General features: G+C 37.7%; 1 protein-coding gene across 2 annotated transcripts in view; it reads left to right on the top strand.

The window, feature by feature from the left end:
- Positions 1 to 18289, top strand: part of LOC127658637 (ly6/PLAUR domain-containing protein 6-like) — a 35928-nt gene extending 17639 nt beyond the window's left edge. For both annotated transcript variants that reach the window (XM_052148016.1, XM_052148015.1), the window contains exons 3-5: positions 6007 to 6105; positions 7013 to 7143; positions 15993 to 18289. In XM_052148016.1, the coding sequence (XP_052003976.1) occupies positions 6007 to 6105; positions 7013 to 7143; positions 15993 to 16166 (404 nt within the window). In that variant the 3' untranslated portion in view covers positions 16167 to 18289. The remainder of the gene's footprint in view (positions 1 to 6006; positions 6106 to 7012; positions 7144 to 15992) is intronic.
- Positions 18290 to 18547: the final 258 nt, after the last annotated feature.

Genomic DNA, 18547 nt, shown 5'->3' with positions numbered 1-18547 from the left:
TAAACATCGAAGAAGAAAATCCTAGTGCTCATTTGCTGCCACCTATGCAGATATGCTTGGCTACGCTTTGCACAGTGTTGATTGGTGATGTGAAGAGTGAAAAGAACACAATGGAACATATTTATTATCATGCTTTAGAAGCAGAGACAATGGGAGATTCAGTAGCTGTACTGCCAAAAAAGCAAAGAAGCAAGAAGTCAGAAAGACCGGCAAAGGCAAAAAAATATAATAAACATTGGTACGGCATACACAAGGTGGAAAGATTTGATGACAGAGAAAAACCTGAGTATTGATGCCCATGTTGAAATTATTAATTGTTTAGACCTCTCTCTAAAATAGTATCAGTGGAATTTACAGAAAACTTGTACAAGTTTCCCTCTAAGTTGTTATAATTACATGTGTAGTCAGGAAATCAAGCTGCGTAGTCGCATTGGGACACCCCCTAAGTGTCACGGGGTTTGAAGCCCTTGTAAGGGAGCTACGTCATGGGCTCCATAAAAACGCTCGCTTTGGCACCTTCAAGATTTTCTGTTCTTAAGTACACAATCTCGTCTGGCCCATGTTGTACCACCAACTCATGTTGAAGCGAAGTTCATTATTATTCTCCATTTTCAGTGGAAACACAGGATGGAATTTAAGATGCAACGTTTTAAACAGCATAATTTCAGAGCAATTTTAAAGTTTTTTTCAAAACATGCTCTGAGGCCTAGCTCGGCTGCCATTTTCTGATGAACAAGGCTGCGAAAGAGTTACCATGCACATCTTGAGCCGTCGCTATTAAAAATGAGAGAATTCATCGTTAAAGTTAAGGAAACAAATTGGCCCCTTTGTCCCTATTGTCTTTTTCCGTGTTGTTCTAGAAGAATGCACATGATTAAGGCAATCAAGGAGCGGCCTCTGCCTTTCTCTCTCTCTAAGCTCTCTAAGTGACTAAGCTTCCTAGGGGAGTCGCTTAAGTGCCATCAGCCAATAAATTGCCATGATTGTACAAGGGCCTCAGACCGTGTGACACTCAGGGCGTGTCCCAATACTACTACGCAGTGTTTTGTTTCCAGCCAGGGAAGCAGGGTTACGCTTTGCGTAAACAAGCCATATGTTAGTAATGGACAGTTTTCAGCTGTGGTTAACGCAACCGGAAAGCAACATGTAATTTTATTTTGTTTGTTATCACACTATAGTCTACATATATTCTAGCCCATCTACCTCCACCTCTATGAAACGACATATTAGTTTAGTTCAAAGTAGTTTGGAACAGCAAATGTTGTGGATTTTATGTAAACCATGACTTTGATTGCTAGGAAACAAAACAAGTTCGCCAAATTCAGTTTTCATGAACATGCTAAATTTGATAATCAAAAACAATTGTAATCTTTCCTTTACCATGACATTCTGTATCGCTAGATAATTAAGGTTTATTTTACACTAAGCTGTTCTCTAATAAAGGTAATAACTGTCTTTAGAAATAACGAGAAACGTAGACAGTCTAAAAAGATTATTGATATGAGGGACAATAATAATCTCGCTTGAATTCTGACTTTTGTTTTTAGGCAAAGCATTTATATTATAGTAGTATTACATACATTTTCCAGATGCAAATGATATTCAGGGCTGGAGGGGGTAGCAGAGATGATCATTCTGATCAACATTGATAGATGGCAGTACAGTGTCTAACACCACTGTTGTATCGGTACTTAAAGTACACAAAGAAGAGCAATGCTAATGCTTGCTAGAGAACTACTGTATGCCCCTTTAATAAAATTAAAATATGGAATAATAAGGAACCCTGGCATGTTATATGTACAATTATAATTTAAATGTTCCTTGGCTTAAAATCGCTATGGTAATATTAACATTTTCATTTATCTCATACATTTACATGCTCAAAGAATTCAGCTGCAGCAAACACCTATGCCAAGGTCAATTTTAGTGTGTGCAGTGTTTGGGGGGTTACTTTTAAACATATTCCACTACAGATTACAGAATACATGCTGTAAAATGTAATTTGAAACGTATTCTGTTAGATTACTCAAGGTCAGTAACTTATTCTAAATACTTTGGATGACTTCTTCAGCAGTGGTAGATTTTTTCACTTGTTTTGACTATAAAAACTCAAATACATATATTTTTTTAAAAATGCACGTTAAAAATACATTCTCTGAAAAACCTAAATATCGTATGCAGTGTTGTTTCTAAAATGAGATCAAAATCAAGATAAAATATCAAATTGATCTTGTTTTAAGGATTTTTAGATATTTTTACTGGAAAACAATACAAAAATTATCATCAAGAATATTATTTTTGGTCTTACTAGAAAAAAATTATTATGATCCAACGTGAATTTTCTTGCTAAAAAATATGATTGTGCCTACTAACATGTGCATGTAAAATGGCTAGAAATAGCATTTTAGCTTAGCGTAAAGCTGACAATTTACACAAGGTTTATTTCTATTTCTTCTGCTCCAAACTTACTTCAAACTTACTTCTCTGTCTGCTTGTATGAATGTAACGCATCATAAGAAAGTGGTTCACTGCTGTTTAAATGCACTTTGGATCACATCATTTATATGGATAAATGTTTTCCATCTGAAAAGACTAAATATTCAATGAAACAAATGACAATAAAATGCAAAGTAAACTCTTCAGTAATCAAAATACTTTTTGAATGTAACTGTAATTACCAATGATTTAAATTGTTTTAAACTGTAGTGGAATACAGTTATTATATTTATATATTTGAAATACGTAAACCTGTTACATGTATTCTGTTACTCCCCATCCCTGAGTGTGCATTACAGATGTTATCCTCAGTCAAGGTAGGATTCTGCAGTAAACAAAAGGGTCACACCTCAGTTGTCAGTCCTAGCTTCAGGTATCAGACCTTCTGACTCCTGTGATTATGGCAGGGCACCTCCAGCTTTGTCCTCAAAGCTCTTGATCTCCTCTTGTTGTCATGGTAATTATCTCAGCCATGTCCATTAATATTGTTTGTGGCTAATCTGATATACTTAGCATATTTTACATATTCAGTCTTTTGTTTACATAATTTATATCTGAAGATATTTATTTCTAATGTAGTGCCCTATAGGCTAGATTGTATACTGTTGCCTAAAAGTTGTCCATCAAGTGTATAAGTGGTTGGGCAGCAGGCCAGATATCCACAGTCAAACTCAGCATCACAGCTGGCATACCAACTCTGTTAAGACCCCCCACTCTTAAAATCTTCATCATGGATATCCCACTAGGACTGCTGAGGTGAAATCAATTGAGATTATGGCAATGCATGATGCCACAGATCAGCATGGACTTTCCTTCCTGAAATTATGACCTATTTCGTTATATATTTGCTTTCCTTCTTGAAACCCGTTGTGGAGAAATGGCTTTTATGCTCATCAGATATATTGGTTGTATATTCTAACAACATCTGTGAGGTCCTAAACAAACATTAGCACATTAAATATGGCTTATCTAGAATCCTTGACTCTGAAAGCCAATAGTCACATCAATAATTTTGGAATCATTTTTGACAATGATCTTAGTAAAAAAAAAAAAAATATATATATATATATATATATATATATATATATATATATATATATATATATATATATATATTAGCAATAGCTGTAAAAAAGCATATTGTTACCTTTGCAACAGCTGTAAAGTATGAGATAGTCTCTCCCCTGCTGACAGTGAGAAACTTGTCCATGCATTTGTTACATCTAGACTTGATTACGTCAATAGTTTTTTGGCTGCTTTATCAAAGAGCTCTATCAAACACAGTTCAGAATCCAGCAGCTAGAATTATGAGTCATCCAAGAGTCCCTTTCAAGGCAAGTCAGTCTACTCAGCAGCCATCTTTGAAATGCTCCCAAATCCCTTCACTGACTACCTGTGTCTTAAAGAATTGATTTATAGATCCTCTTAATTATCTTTAAATGGCTTTATGGTATTGCCCCTACATACCTTAGCAGTGACAGCTCGTTAGTGGAGGCAAGATCTCACAGTGAAATAGGAAAGAGTAGGTTGACCTTTCTTCTGCTAGAATCGGACTGGGCTTAACAAAATTCGAAACACTGCCCCCAGTGGCCAAAGTGGTAAGTGTTGTTGGGCAAAATCTCTGATGGGAGATGCCACTTGTCTGTGTGTTGGCATAATGTGGCCAATCTTAGGGTACTGGAACTCTCGGAAATAACATTCCAACTTCAAAGAATATTTTATTAACCTATTTTTAGTTTTACGTTGTATTTTATTCTTTGGATGTAAACATCTGCAAATCACTTTGTAAACACTGTTTTAAAAGGTGCTTTATAAATAAAGCTTTACTTACTTAAGAGCATCACTTGTTAATGTGCATTCAAATAATATCTACTTGTTCATATAGCTACAGTATAAAAATATTTGAATGTATTTCTGTTCAGTATTCAATGTTTGTTAAAGGGATGTTCTTATGTTCTTATTTACTCACTCTTATATTTGTCCTAACCCTTATGACGTTCTTTCTTCTGTGGTACACAACAGATGTAGGGCAGAATCTTTCATTTACTCTCATTAAAAAAAAATTAGTTAAAATTATTTTTATAACACCTGCTTTTGCATACCACTGACTAAGGGTATAAGGGTTTAGAATGACATGAGAGTGAGTAAATGATGACAGAATTAACATGTTGGTTGAACTATCCCTTTAATTATGTATTCATGAAAAGAATTCATGTGTTGCCAATACAGGTTTCTGATATCTAATATATCCCCAGAATCCTCAGAATCAGTTGGTTACCTTGGATAATATACAAGTCCAATCATATGTTGACCATAATGAGAGTGTAGAAGTCACTAATGTCACTTTCAGAGTTGCAGTTCTGTTGAGAGAATTAATCTTTGAAATCCCAGACTCTTTCAGCACAGTGAGCAGGACCTCCCAAGATCATTTTAGCAGTGTGCTGGCTCTCCGGTGTACAGCTGGAGATATCCGAATCTGCTCAATGCCCCAGTGGGGATTGTGTGTGTGTGTGCGGACGAGAGGTAAAATGAAACCATTCTCATGAGATCTCAAAATAGTTTATGTACCCAACATTGATTTTTGTGACCTGCTGATGTCCAGCTGTTACATGATTTGGTATTGTGGCATAGTTCATTTAGTTTTTCATTTAGGATTTTCAACCCCATGAGACCATCAGAAAACTGAACATACTCCACCTAATTAATAAACTTGCTCCACTTCACAATGTAATACAGATGCGAAAAATGTATAATGTAATGATGACACAGACACACAATTATTGTAAATGAGTGTCAGACTGTGCATATATTTAATATTTTACTGTTGTGTTTCAGGTTTCTCACCCTTTTCAATTACCTTTTTAAGGGTCACATATCATTGTATTAATTATTTATTATACTAGCCACAAACAAAAGCATCAGAAGAATGTGGGCAGATCTAACAGTGAAAACTGAAGGTCATAAATTAAGTTTGTATATACAGTACAGCCCATTTCAAGACCTCAGAAGTTATAACACTTCAAGATTGTCCACATGAATGAATGGCCAATTTACACTGGTCACTTGATCAGATTCTTGATCAAGATTTGATCATGATTTCTATGTGAGGTCAAGAGGTTTTCTCAACTTCAAGGTAAAATGAGGCTTATTTTTCTGTTTTATGTGAGAAAAGAGTTTGGTTGTTTTTTTCACCAAAGATTTATTGGCAAATACTGAAGGAAAAGCACTTTTATTAGGTTGTGTTTGTCTTTGGCTGGTGTCTATTGTTTAAGAAATTATATTTATACACAGATAATTCCCCTGTGTGTGATATATTTAGTGCTATTAATCATCTACCATTTTATATTAAACACTGTGGTATAAATTATGTCAGATTAGGATGTTTGCTCCAATGATGATCTCAACAGTTTTACATTGGTTTGACAAGCAGTTTTGCATGCATTAAATTGTGAAATACATAATTCCCATTCTTTTATACATTGATTGTTGTTTTGTCACCTGTTTTCCCAGCGACTCAATATCCAGGAGGATTTAAATGCTTTACTTGTGAAGATGCAACTGACAACTATGAGTGCAATCGCTGGGCTCCAGATCTGTACTGTCCAAAAGGTACCATCATCTCCATTACCTCTGTCTAATTGGAACAAGAAATGTAAATTTGTTTGTATGCACAAGTGTTTGCTATTCTTCTACAGAGCCAAGGCAAAAAAATATATATATATATATTTTACATGAGTTGTGAGTTGGCGGTCTGAATTTGAAGGAAAAATAAACATACAACACCAGTGTGGTTCACGGGATAATAACTCAAGAGACAGTTAATTTATTGAATCTGTATGACTGTATGTTTACATGACAATCTGTAGTTAAAGACTGCCAACGTACAGTATTTTTGTTATTCTAAAACCCTCATGCCTACAAATTTGAAAAGCAAAAGAGTATGTGTTCATGATGTGTATTTTTCAGATCCTGCAGTGCCTATACAGTAATTTGCTTCATATAACTCAATAAATATATGTTTTAGCCATTAATAGCCTCCCAAATAAGGAAGGTTGTGTTGTGCTCGGCAGATTTACAGCACTGTGTTAATGATTCAGGAACTCTAATGCCCTAAAAGATCCTCATTCTTTCTGTAAGCACTCATACTGCTGCAGGTCATCTGGAATATTGCAGAGAACTTGTACACTTTGTGGAATGCTTAAACATAGTTAAAGGGATATTGCAACCAAAAAAGAAAATTTTGTCATCAATTGATCATGTTGTTCCTAATCCATAATTCACTCCTCAGTCACCTTTGTATAGAAAAACATGCAATGAAATTGAATGGTGACAATGGCTGTCATTCTGCCTAACATCTTTTTACGGAAGAGAGAAATTGTTAAGTGTTTTCATGTAGTTCATAGCTGTTGTGCAATATATTTAATAAGATTACTGAGGTGGTGTTAGTATGATGCTAGCATGGTGCATAGTATGTATGGTGAAATTAAGTGAACAAATACTTTTTTGTAACTTTCAGAGAGCAGATATTGCTACACACATCATAAGATGAGCTGGAATGGGACCACAGTGACAGTGAAAAAGCATTGTGTGGCACTAGAAGACTGTCTTTCAACAGGGTGTACAGAGATAGACCATGAAGGAAACAAGGTGAGCTCAGTTAAAATTAAATTAATCACTGATATTTATCACTGTATTGAATGGATTAAAATTTACATTAGGGCTGTCAATTTAAAGCATTCATTTGGTACAATTGATTTAAAAAATGTGTTTTTTTTTTTATTAACAGTTTATGCACCTTGACTCATACGTAAATTCTGCAATAAGGAATTTCCCTAACACAGCAATTCAAGCTTGAAGTTCCACCTTAATGCAAAGCATATTTTTGCAAATTCTGCAATCATTGAAGCCCCAGCTGCTATTACAGGCATTGATCCGTGCTCGGCGCAGCGCTACGCCCATCGACCATGAGCTACATCTTATCCAACTGTCATGAGAGCACTAATTATTAGCGCAATTAATAATTTAATTGTTACACAAGTGGTCGTGGGTGGGAGTGTTTGAGTTATATGAGAGCATATGCACGCGAACTGTGATCGTATTGTATGTTAATGAAGTGGCACAAATCGCAATTTGCTATTTTCCTGAGAAATAGGTAATTGCGCTAATACGTCTGAGAAAGAAGAGTCTCTTCTCAGTCGCAAAGTCTAAACTTATTTCCTGCATTTGCATCAGAAGAGCTATCGATAACTTTTAGTGTCAGTAGATCAAAAGATTAATTATACATTCTTGATAATTTAATGCAGCCTACTACCAATTAGTGCTGAAGAGCACCACATTTGCCTGACATTCAACAAGGACGTGGATAATGTGCAAAAGAATGTAAGACACAAAATGTAGTTTCATTAACAAAGTTCGGGAGGAGCAAGTGATTCCGACCAATCACACAGCCAGAGCAAGAGTATATGAACAGCTGCTTACCTCTACGTGGCACTGAGAGTGTTCGCCAACAGACCAATGCAAGTGACTCGGATCAACAGATGCAACTTCGCTCAAAGCATTCGCCATCATCAGAACAGCTCTTCCGTTTAAATATCAAATTTTTCAACAGAAGCTGCCGCAGTGGCTCATTCGTTTTACAGCATTGACGGCTACCACTTTAAGTGTTACTTTTACTCTTTCTTTTAGTTTTAGTCTTTCTTCCTAATCTCTATTTGCCAAATCAGATTATTGCGAGAAGCTGCTTCCGCAAACTGGCTGCTTCGGCACTGTATACATGTGAAACAGCTCTCTACAACTGCTCATACGTTTTCTTATCTAAATTTCCAACCCGGAGCAGCCAGCTGCGTGAGCCCACCTCCGCACACTGACCATTCTGGCACTGTATCCATTTAAAACAGATTCTACGATGATCTAAACTTTCCTCCCATAACGGTCCATCGCACGATCTGCCTCCATGAACGGGTGCCATTCCGGCTTCATACCATTCAGAGGGGTTACCAGGATATCATGTTTGGGGGGGCATTTGGCTTGTTTGGGGGGCAACATAAACAATTGAACAAATCGGCGCAAAATTAAGCTATACTACACACAATCTGTTTTAGCCAGGAACCCAGAGATAGGCACAGGGCCCCTATTAGACTATAGGACTTAAACTGGATTTTTGTTGTGTCAGACCTCACTCATCTGCTAGCGATGGAAAAATATGCACAAAACAATCCACTTTTAAATTGTAATTTATCATCAGATGCAGAGGCGTTTCCAGCATTGAAGGACATCCGGGGCTTAGCCCAGACAATTTTATTTTCACACTAGCAACCACTTCTCTGTAGTCCAAAGCTGGTGAGAGGGTATTCTTTGAGTTTTGCTCTGGCTGGGCCTGTTTCTACAGTTCCTAAATCTTCCACTCTAGTACTATCTTCAACATCCTCTCTCCTCCCTGAATCATCTGTGATGCAAAAGAACAGATACAGCACATAACTTATTGCAAATCAGCTTCAAACAACTAATTCATCAAGTGCTACATATGTCAAATTGTAGACCAATGCCATTGAAGAAAATGTATTGGGAAGAGCAGATCAGTAGGATTGCCCTAAGATCTATCATGATTCTTGAATTTTCATGTATATTAACATAAAGTCATCACAAAAGAGTTATATTATAGTGAGTAAAGTGAGGTAAAAAAAAATATTGAATATAAATAATTTATATTTTTGGACATAAATAGACAAAATGATGTATAAGATCCTAAGTTAAAGAAATACATGAATGACTTTAGTCTAAGTTCATTGACACACCATGGCATCAAACTGTATATAATTCTCATCATCTCTATGAGAATAATTCATCTGTCAAAATCCTTTCATTAGGATCATTGAGATAAACAATGTTTCACTTTTAACTTTCTCTAAAGTAAAGTGACCTATTAATTGTTACCAGTTTCCATGACTGATTCTGGCACAGCTGCTGCTGCTGGCTCCTCAGTCTGTAGCTCATCTTTGCTACACTCTACAAAACCAATTAATCAAATCAAAGTGTATATTTCCTACAAACTAATGTCACAAAACAAGTCACACATACATTTTATGTTAATGCTTATTGGTTATCCTTAGCGAAAACAACACCTGATAAGCAAGAAAAGTACGCTCCGAACGGGGCTCGAACCACGGTCTCCGGCGTGAGAGGCGAACGCGCTAGATCTTAAGACTTTAAGGACAAAAACAAATGTGAATTCTTACCCACAGACTTCTTTCGGAAAAATCCCCAAAGCCTCATTTGCTTAATTTTTGCTGTCTTTCCTGCTAATTGCTGTTAACTCGCCACTAAGTAACATTAGTTCATGTCAACGACTGTGCAAGCTCCTCCTCTACCTGCTGCATATTCAACAGAGAGGAAGAAACGGAGTTGCCCATAGGCTACCAACAGCAAAGGAACTTATTCTATAGGCTAGATTATGCCTATGTCTATTTTACAGGCTGTATGCAGTATGTGCAAAGCCAAAGCACAATGAAATAAGGCAACTTATGATTTCGGGGGTTTACATAGGCTTTTGTCCGGTTTCATATTTGTCAGTCAACTATTCAAAATACACTCAAAACAACAGATGGACAGATTATTTCTCAAATGTTCAGGCATCCACAGACGCTACGTTTACCACGTTACCATGTTTACAATTGGCTCAATACATCACTAAGCAGCACAAACGTGCCGTCCATGTGCGACAACCCCCTACTACACTGCAATGGCAATGTGCCATTCCAGGGCATGTCTTTCAAGCCATGTGTCTAAGCATCCACGGCCCCTCTGCCTCCTTCTCTTCCTCTCCAAGCTACCACAACAAAACTCCACTCAGTAACAGATTTCTTATCAATCCCATCTTCCTACATGCAGCAAGCCCACCATTCATCCTCTGATATTTCCACCATGTCCGTTTCCCTTGTTCTCCATCGACAACCATTCCAAATGCTAACTAATTCTATATAATTCTGCCTATCCATGAGTAATTCCCATGTGAGGCTGCTTCTGCCGATGAACTCTGCCCCCAGACCCATTCCCCTCCTCACTTTACCTCCCTCATTCCTACATCCTATTCTGGAACCGTTCCTTGTACAAGGCTGCCTCAGCAAGCGAATCCGTTCCAGAATCTTTTTTCAGCCAGCCCAGAATTTCCATCAAACCTACAACCTGTTATTCCTGATTTTTCTCTCCTCTCCATATCCTCCTTCGCCTCACATCTCAATCAATCCAAAAACCTCCATCCAGGAACCATCATGGGGTACCTTGCATCCATTTCTTCTATAATGTAATTTTCTGCAAAAACACCTTCTCAATAAACCATCTCTAGATCTCACTTCTTATCAAGGGTATCCATAAATCACAACCCACCAATACCAATACTAGGCTACCCCTCACCATCGACCTGCTCATCCAATGTCTAAATACCCTCCGCCAAGGCTACATATCTCCAAACTCCACAAAAACAATAGATGCAACGTTCATCCACGCCTTCTTCAGCTTCCTCCAATGTTCAGGAATCACTACCACAGAAAAAATCGACCCACGAAACCATTCCACCATTTCGGACCTCCATATCATAGACAAAGAGACAATCAGATACCTTATCAAACACAGTAAAACAGACCAGACCAAAACAGGGTATCCTATTTTCATTTTCAACCTGCCCACTCCCATCCTGCCCTTTCAATCGCTAGCACACTCCATTACAGATCCCTAACCAGAACCCTTTTCAATCCACTTTTATGGATGACAAAAACCATGCAGTTTCCAGATTCTGGTTCCAAAAACTCCTCAAATCCATCCTGATCAAATCTGGCATCCCTGAAAAACTATACTCAAGCCATTTCTTCCACATCGACACCACAACCACAGCAGCCCAAAAAGGCCTGCCTGTGCACCAAATATGTGTTCTAGGCTGTTGGTCATCTACATGCTTACCTTAACTACATCCGTATTAACCATCTCCATATCAGAAACGCACCAACAAGCCCTCATGTGCTAACCACGAGGCGGGGACACATGCTCATCCTTGTCAACCAGGCTGGCCCCACCATTTGGATGCTGCAGGGTCTCTCCGGACAGTCAGAGGGGCCCCCAGCCTCAAAGTGCTTGATGGGCCCGCCACTATGCTCCCGTTTGAATCACAGCAGGAGGTTCTCCTGTTCGAAGTGCAAGGAGGACTCCCCTGTTGAAATGCAATGAGGGCCCCTCTATTGCATCTGGAGGGGGAGCCAGGTCATTTTTGAGTGACTAGGATTCATGCTTCCACTCAAGCCGATCCTGCCAGATCATGGGGGAGGCTCCCGTGATAGGGTGTTGCAGACTCCTCCAACACAATCCATTCAAGGCTCTCCCATTCGTTCAGCAGTGGGATCTCCCGCAGTGGTAGCTATTCACGTTTATTTGTATCATGGGCTCTCCTGTTCGCAACTGAGTTGACTTCCCCGTCGAAAGCTATTTGGATTTGTTTGCTCAAGCGGCTGCCGTGTCTCCTCCCATGGGGCTTGCACCATTCGCAGCATGAGCCCATCTCTTGAACCAAGCCTGGAGGGAGACTTAAGGTCAGTCCAGACAGCTAGGATTCACGCCTCCATCTGGGGCGACCCTGCCCTTTTCGGGGGTGCCCCCCATGTTAGGCATAACGAACCCTCAGGCACACAACAGCTCTTCACAGACCTAATTTCCCTGCGGCCGATACCGCCACTGTCCCCTCAGCTTGCATTCACTCTGCAATCTTCCTATCCTACACCTCCCAGTTTCCGATCCCGCGACACGGATCCTAGCAAAAGGCTGCGCCAGCTAGCGGCCCAGCTCGATTCTATCTTCTTTGTCACTTCTGCTAATCTCTCACAAGCTAGGCAAGCTAGACTACCCCCCACCCCTGCATCTTGTAAATTTTTGGTTCGTCTTTCCGGAGTCAAAGATTCTGTATAAATTCACATCCTTCTAAAATCAAGGCTTCATAGCTAAAGACTCACTGTCCTGCTTTTTGGGGGGGTATTCGAGCTTGGGACAAGTCTCGAGCCTCAAGCCCTTCGCCCAGGACAGCGAGCCATGCATGTTTACACTTTCCTTAATACAGGATTACATTTCCTTGCGAAGTACTGAAATTGAGTTTTGTTAACAAGGTTAGGGAGGAGCAAGTTCTTTTGGTCCGACCAATCACACATCCAGAGCAAGTGTATATAAACAGCTGCTTACCTCTACGTAGCACCGAGAGTTTTCGGCATCCCTCCTCCTCCCCATCTCCTTTTATCTGTTACAACAATACTAATCCAATCTGGGGGGATATTCAAGCTCGGGTCAAGTCTCAAGTCTCGAGCCCTTCGCCCAGGACAGAGAGTCACACGTTTACAATATCCTTAATACAGGATTACATTAACTTGCAAACTACTGAATGGTCCATATTTCTATTCTTCTAAGGAATTGCAAACAGCTAATTTACACTACCAAATTTTAATGAAATGGACGGTCTTCATTTATAGCGATGTTGCTTGACAGGTAATTAAATATTTAAAACCGCAAACATGTCTTACATGAATGGTCCCTAAGTCTACCTCGCATTGACAAATTTGATTGCAAAAAGTATTACTGTGAATTTATTAATTTAAATACATATTTTAATGATTTACGGCCCTGATCAAAAGATGTTCACTGTAAAGTGTCCATCCATCCATCGTCAACCGCTTATCCTGTACTGTAAAGTGTAATTTTATTTAAATTTTTTTTTAAATCCTTATGCATATTGCTTCCCACAATGAATTCCATCAAGAGTTATCATTGATTCTCATTTCACCTTACACTGTCCACTTGGAGTGATCTTAAAGAAAACATGTAGAGTGGAAAATAACAATATTTGATTGCCCCTGCTGCTCATAGGATATGGCTCCATCAGCGACACTAAACTCTGCAATTTAGTTCATCCATTTATCCTCTCAAGTGATTTCACTGCAGATGAGATAAAGTTGTGAGTTATGCTCACTTTTCTCAGTAATCCTTGTTGAAAAGTGCGCTTGGTCACCGCCTGAACACTTTGTGTCTTAACTTTTATCTCTAGTGTAGGAAAAAGAGTTATGTGGAGGGCAGGGGGCTGATGTGGGAAGGGCAGATTGAGAGATAAATGTTGTATGAAGGATGCCACAGTTACCCTGGAAGGGATAATTTAAGAATGAAAGGTTCATTCCTAGGTTAAAAAACAATGTTAAATTTATGTGTGTTTGTTTTAATTGAATTTATTTGTATTTAACATACAGTATACTCTAAATAAACACTGTTCACTATTCATGTTCCAATAACTGGTGTGGATTAGAGATGTGCACGGTTTTTAACATTCGGTTAACTGCAAGGTTTCGCAAACGGTTAATCAGTGTTTATCGGGATATGGGAATAAATATATTCATTGCAATGTCGTTCTCAAACACTACTCAAAACAGAAGCAAATAAATTGCACAGTGAGCCATGAGCCTAAAAAACACAATTCATAGAAACATGAAAGTCAAACTAAAATAATCACATTGTCACTACATGAATATGCGTTCTGCCCAGAGAGGCTAACATTAACGTGATGCAGCAAACACAAGTATTATCATGTGTGTGGAGTTACACTGCTGTGGATAAATGGCCTCCTCTGGGTCCTTTGATTTTTAAATGGTTTAAAATAAAATGGCATGGAACTTGTTTAATTATTGTACGTTTATATGCACACAAGAGTAAAATGGACGAAACTGTCTCACTGTCTATAAAGCGCTGAAACTTTTCTTGGTAAAAAACATTCTGGAATCATGTTTAATGGTGTAACAGTCACAAGAAGTCCTCTTTGCAGCCTGAACTTCTTCAGAAAGCAGCACAACAAATGAAACACAACGCAGGTGTTTTGAGATGCGCTTATAAAATGTATCATTTATAAAATGTACTTAGTGTCTAAAAATGCACAGATCCTGCATGAGACACTGAAAGAAAAAACTGTGAAATTCAGTGCAACAGTCAAAGATGTCCGACCAGCGTGTTTGTTCAAACATGCACACAAAAGCATGTTTGAACCCTACACCCAGAAAACCAGACAGTTTGTCAGAACTCATTGCGGTCGGGTCAGGTCAGGTTGAAACCTCTGTTGCATGTGTAGATTAACTGAATAGTGAGTTTAGTATTCAAATAGTGGCGTGGCGAATGGTTAACCAAATGTCGACTATCCATGCACATCCCTACTGTGGATACTTTAATTACAGTAAGTCACATACTGGTTGGGTGTTTGTTTAAAATCCTTAAACTAAAGTATATAACTTATGCAATTCAACTCAAAGTACTTAACATAATGACTTCATACATCTACTGAAAACACTTTAACTGTAGTGCATGACTTGTTAGGCGATACAATTTAGCGTTTGCATTGCATAACCAATTACATTTACATGCTTTTTCATGCATATTCAAATTGCGTGGTAACTGATTGATGCAAAGGACCGGGTATGAGTCCTGAAGAGCATGCAGGTTGACACGTGAGCTGAAAGAGTCATAGAAGCACCACAAAATGCTGTTACTGCTTCAGCAATTGGGTTTTTCATGTCATATTCTCATCACATTTTCTTATTCTGACATGATCTGTTAGGTTTAGGTTCAAAGTTTGTGTGTAGGTCAGACGTTTTGTTGATTTACATCTCGATAGCTATTAAACATGGAATTGATTTTCTTTATTTTAAACATGATAGGGTTAACCTTAAAGGAATGGTTCACCCAAAAATTTACAATTTCTCATCATTTACTTAACCTCATGCCATCCCAGATGTGTATGACTTTCTTTCTTCTGCTGAACACAAACAGTTTTTTGGAAGAATATTTCAGCTCTGTAGGTCCATAAAGTGAATTGGTGCCAAATTTTCGAAGCTCCAGAAAACACATACATGCATCATAGATAGAGTAATCCACACTCCATATGACTTGCGCTTACTTACTTACTTTTGATCTATCTCTTACACACACCAAGCGTTTAGCTTCAGAAGACATTAATTAGACCACTGGAGTCTGATGTTTTTCTTCCAAAAAATGTAATTTGTGTTCTGCTGAAGAAAAAAGTAATCCACATCTGGGAAGGCATGAATGTGAGTAAATATTATTTTGGGGCAAACTATTCCTTAAAAATCCTCATCTGTTTAGGGGAAAATGTAATTCTCCTTTAGTGCCACACAGTGGACATTTTACCTCAGAATTGCAACGATATTAGTAAGAAACCACTTATTACCATTGTGCAAAAATTAAGCCACTGTCACGAGATCTGGCCTTAACAATGCACAGTGAGATCATGTGTTAATTCTTGTGTACAGCCGACAGAAAATAAGATGAATTCTTTGTGTCATGACAACATAACATAACCTTTCTTTTTCTACCATGCAAGCACTGGTATTTCTTTAGGAAATGCACATTTAGACACATTTATCAATTTGTACTTTTTCTTAATCTGTGTTTATGATTTGGTTATCTCAATCCAGGTGTGCACAGCCTGTTGTGAAGGAAACATCTGTAACATGCCCCTCCCACGAAACGAGACTGACGCCATCTTTGCCACCACATCCCCCATTAATGAGAGCATACGACTGGCACAGAGTCATATGCTGCTGCTTTCTGTCTGTACCATCAGCCTGATGCTCCACAGTATTAACTGAGAGAGTCACCCATAGTAAACCTTTATGGCATTAGCTTTGTAAATCATTTAAGGAAAGCTGACTTGTTGAGGATAGCTGTGGGATTCACTTTTCTTAAAATTTAAATAAAAGTGTTAATTGTTTGACTTAAGAAAAAAAATTTGTGATTCCCAAACGAATACCCATCCATTTTCTGTATCCGCTTATCCTATGTAGGGTCGCAGGGATGGCTAGAGCTTATTCCATCTACCTTGTGTCGAAGACAGAGAAACACCCTGGACAGGTGGTCAGTCCATCGCAGGGCTTACATAAACAGAAAAGCATATTTACACTCTCAATCACACCTTTGGGCAATTTACAGTTTTAAGTTTACTTAACCTGCATGTTTTTGGAATGTGGGGGAAACCGGCACACCCAGAGAATGCAAAAATGCAAACTAGACACAGGAAGCAGAAAGGCATCAGTGAAAGGCATTCTTGCTGTGAGGCATCAGTGCTAGCCTACAGTAATTTATACCATAAAAATATATATAGTCCATGACAGGGACTTAAAACAAAATGTTTTTCATTTTGGTTTGTTCTGATAAGTAACTGTATTTTTTCATTCCAGTTTTCAAGCAACAAAAAGTTTTGTAATTCCAAAAATGTATTGTTTTAACTCTTTGATATTTTGTTTCATACGGTTATTAACTGTATACCAGCATTTAAAAAAAAATTACAAATTCAAAAACAATTGAACTTCATTACTGTTTTCAGTTATGTTCCTGCAAAAATCTTCTTTTTCTTTTTTGTTTTCGTTCCTTGAACCGTTTTTTGATCCAGTGTTGGAGTGGGTGGGAGGTGGGGTATTTATAGCAAACCCGAAACAAAACTGCACAATTTTGTCTTTAATCAATGTGAGTTGTGTTTTTTACATTTGTATATATATATTTATTTTTTTATTCATTTTTTGTAGGAGGCTGAGCATAAATGTAGAAGTCTAACTAATTTTCCATCCAAACCAGATAACTCCTCTCATAATTGTTGTCGTAGAGTATTTTGGTCAACATGGGAAAAGGGCTTGCCACCTAGGAAACAAGCTCAGCCTTTCATCTAGAAATTGTATGGAAAACAAGAGCTTCCTCACTCCTATAACAAGAACATTTTGTTTTAGTTTTTGCACTCTTATGTGTTCTTTATGGCAACACGTATTCTTAAAGCACTTTTGTACATATTTTTGTCATGTGGTTGCATAGTGACTTTTTTTAAGTATTTCTATTGACTTAGTAATTCTTCATTAGTATTGAGACTCCACAATATAGTCTACAGTGAAGGGCTTTATTATTATGTATGTTCCTTCAACACATTTGCAAGTCTGTTGTTCTGCACTGTAACATTTCCTTATAATGATTCTTGGCTGACAGTGTAGTCAGCAAAAAAGTGTTGAATTTGCAGCTACAGTGTTATTTTATTAAGACTTTATGATTTATTTAGGCTATCTGCCCAGTTGTGAATGAGGCTATTTCCTGTCTTTGTCTTCTGTTGAGAAATGAAAACTATTGTGGCATTCACTGAAATCAGTTTATTACACTTTAGTAAAAATAAAGGGCATGGTGATCACAGAAGGGCTAAAGAATCTACTTTGTATTTACTCAGGTAATAATGGACCAACCAGTGCCAGTTAACTAATAAACAGAACACCTTTAACCTGAGTTAACCCAGCCAAACTATATGAAGTTTAACTGAGGTTAATTGCATAAAACTTGTCTCAGAATGTGCTGATTTAAATTTCAGCTCTCCTCTGCTCAGATTTTTAAGATTATGTATATAAAATATTTCATCAGTTTTACTCTCATCTCAACTATAACAAAATAATAATATAATTTGTAGTAAGTTTGCATGATTTTTTTTCTACTCACAAAAGTGGGACTACTGCATGCCAACATTTGCCAAGGCTTGTTGTAAATGCTTTTTTGTAATATTCCTGTATATTCTTGTGTATATAATTTTGGATATACTTTGTAATGTTAATCTGAGGATGTTTTAAATCAAGCCTGGTGTAATTTATAACACCTGTGGTCATTTCTTACTGTTGTAATGAATTAGATTTAAATCAAGAACATTTTCCATTGTATTGTTTACTGATAATAAAAATTAATCTCGAAAGTGACGTTTGTTTTGGCTTCATTATAGAGAAACATGTTTCAAGGAAAAATATAAATGAGTTTGTGCATGTTCTCACAATGAATGTTGTCAAAGGAGATACAATATGCTGTTTGAGTCACACAAAATATATTTATGTTTTGTTCTGTTTCCTTACTGTTGATTTTCCACCCAAAAGGGCAAATCTAAACTTTCTAGATTTGCCCCATTTTTTAATTTTTACTTTTGTGCCTAACAAACCACTAACCACTCTGAGTTCAT

Source organism: Xyrauchen texanus, chromosome 18 (genome assembly GCF_025860055.1).
Source record: "Xyrauchen texanus isolate HMW12.3.18 chromosome 18, RBS_HiC_50CHRs, whole genome shotgun sequence".
NCBI classification, from domain to species: domain Eukaryota; kingdom Metazoa; phylum Chordata; class Actinopteri; order Cypriniformes; family Catostomidae; genus Xyrauchen; species Xyrauchen texanus.
This window is presented reverse-complemented; position numbering and strand designations above follow the sequence as displayed.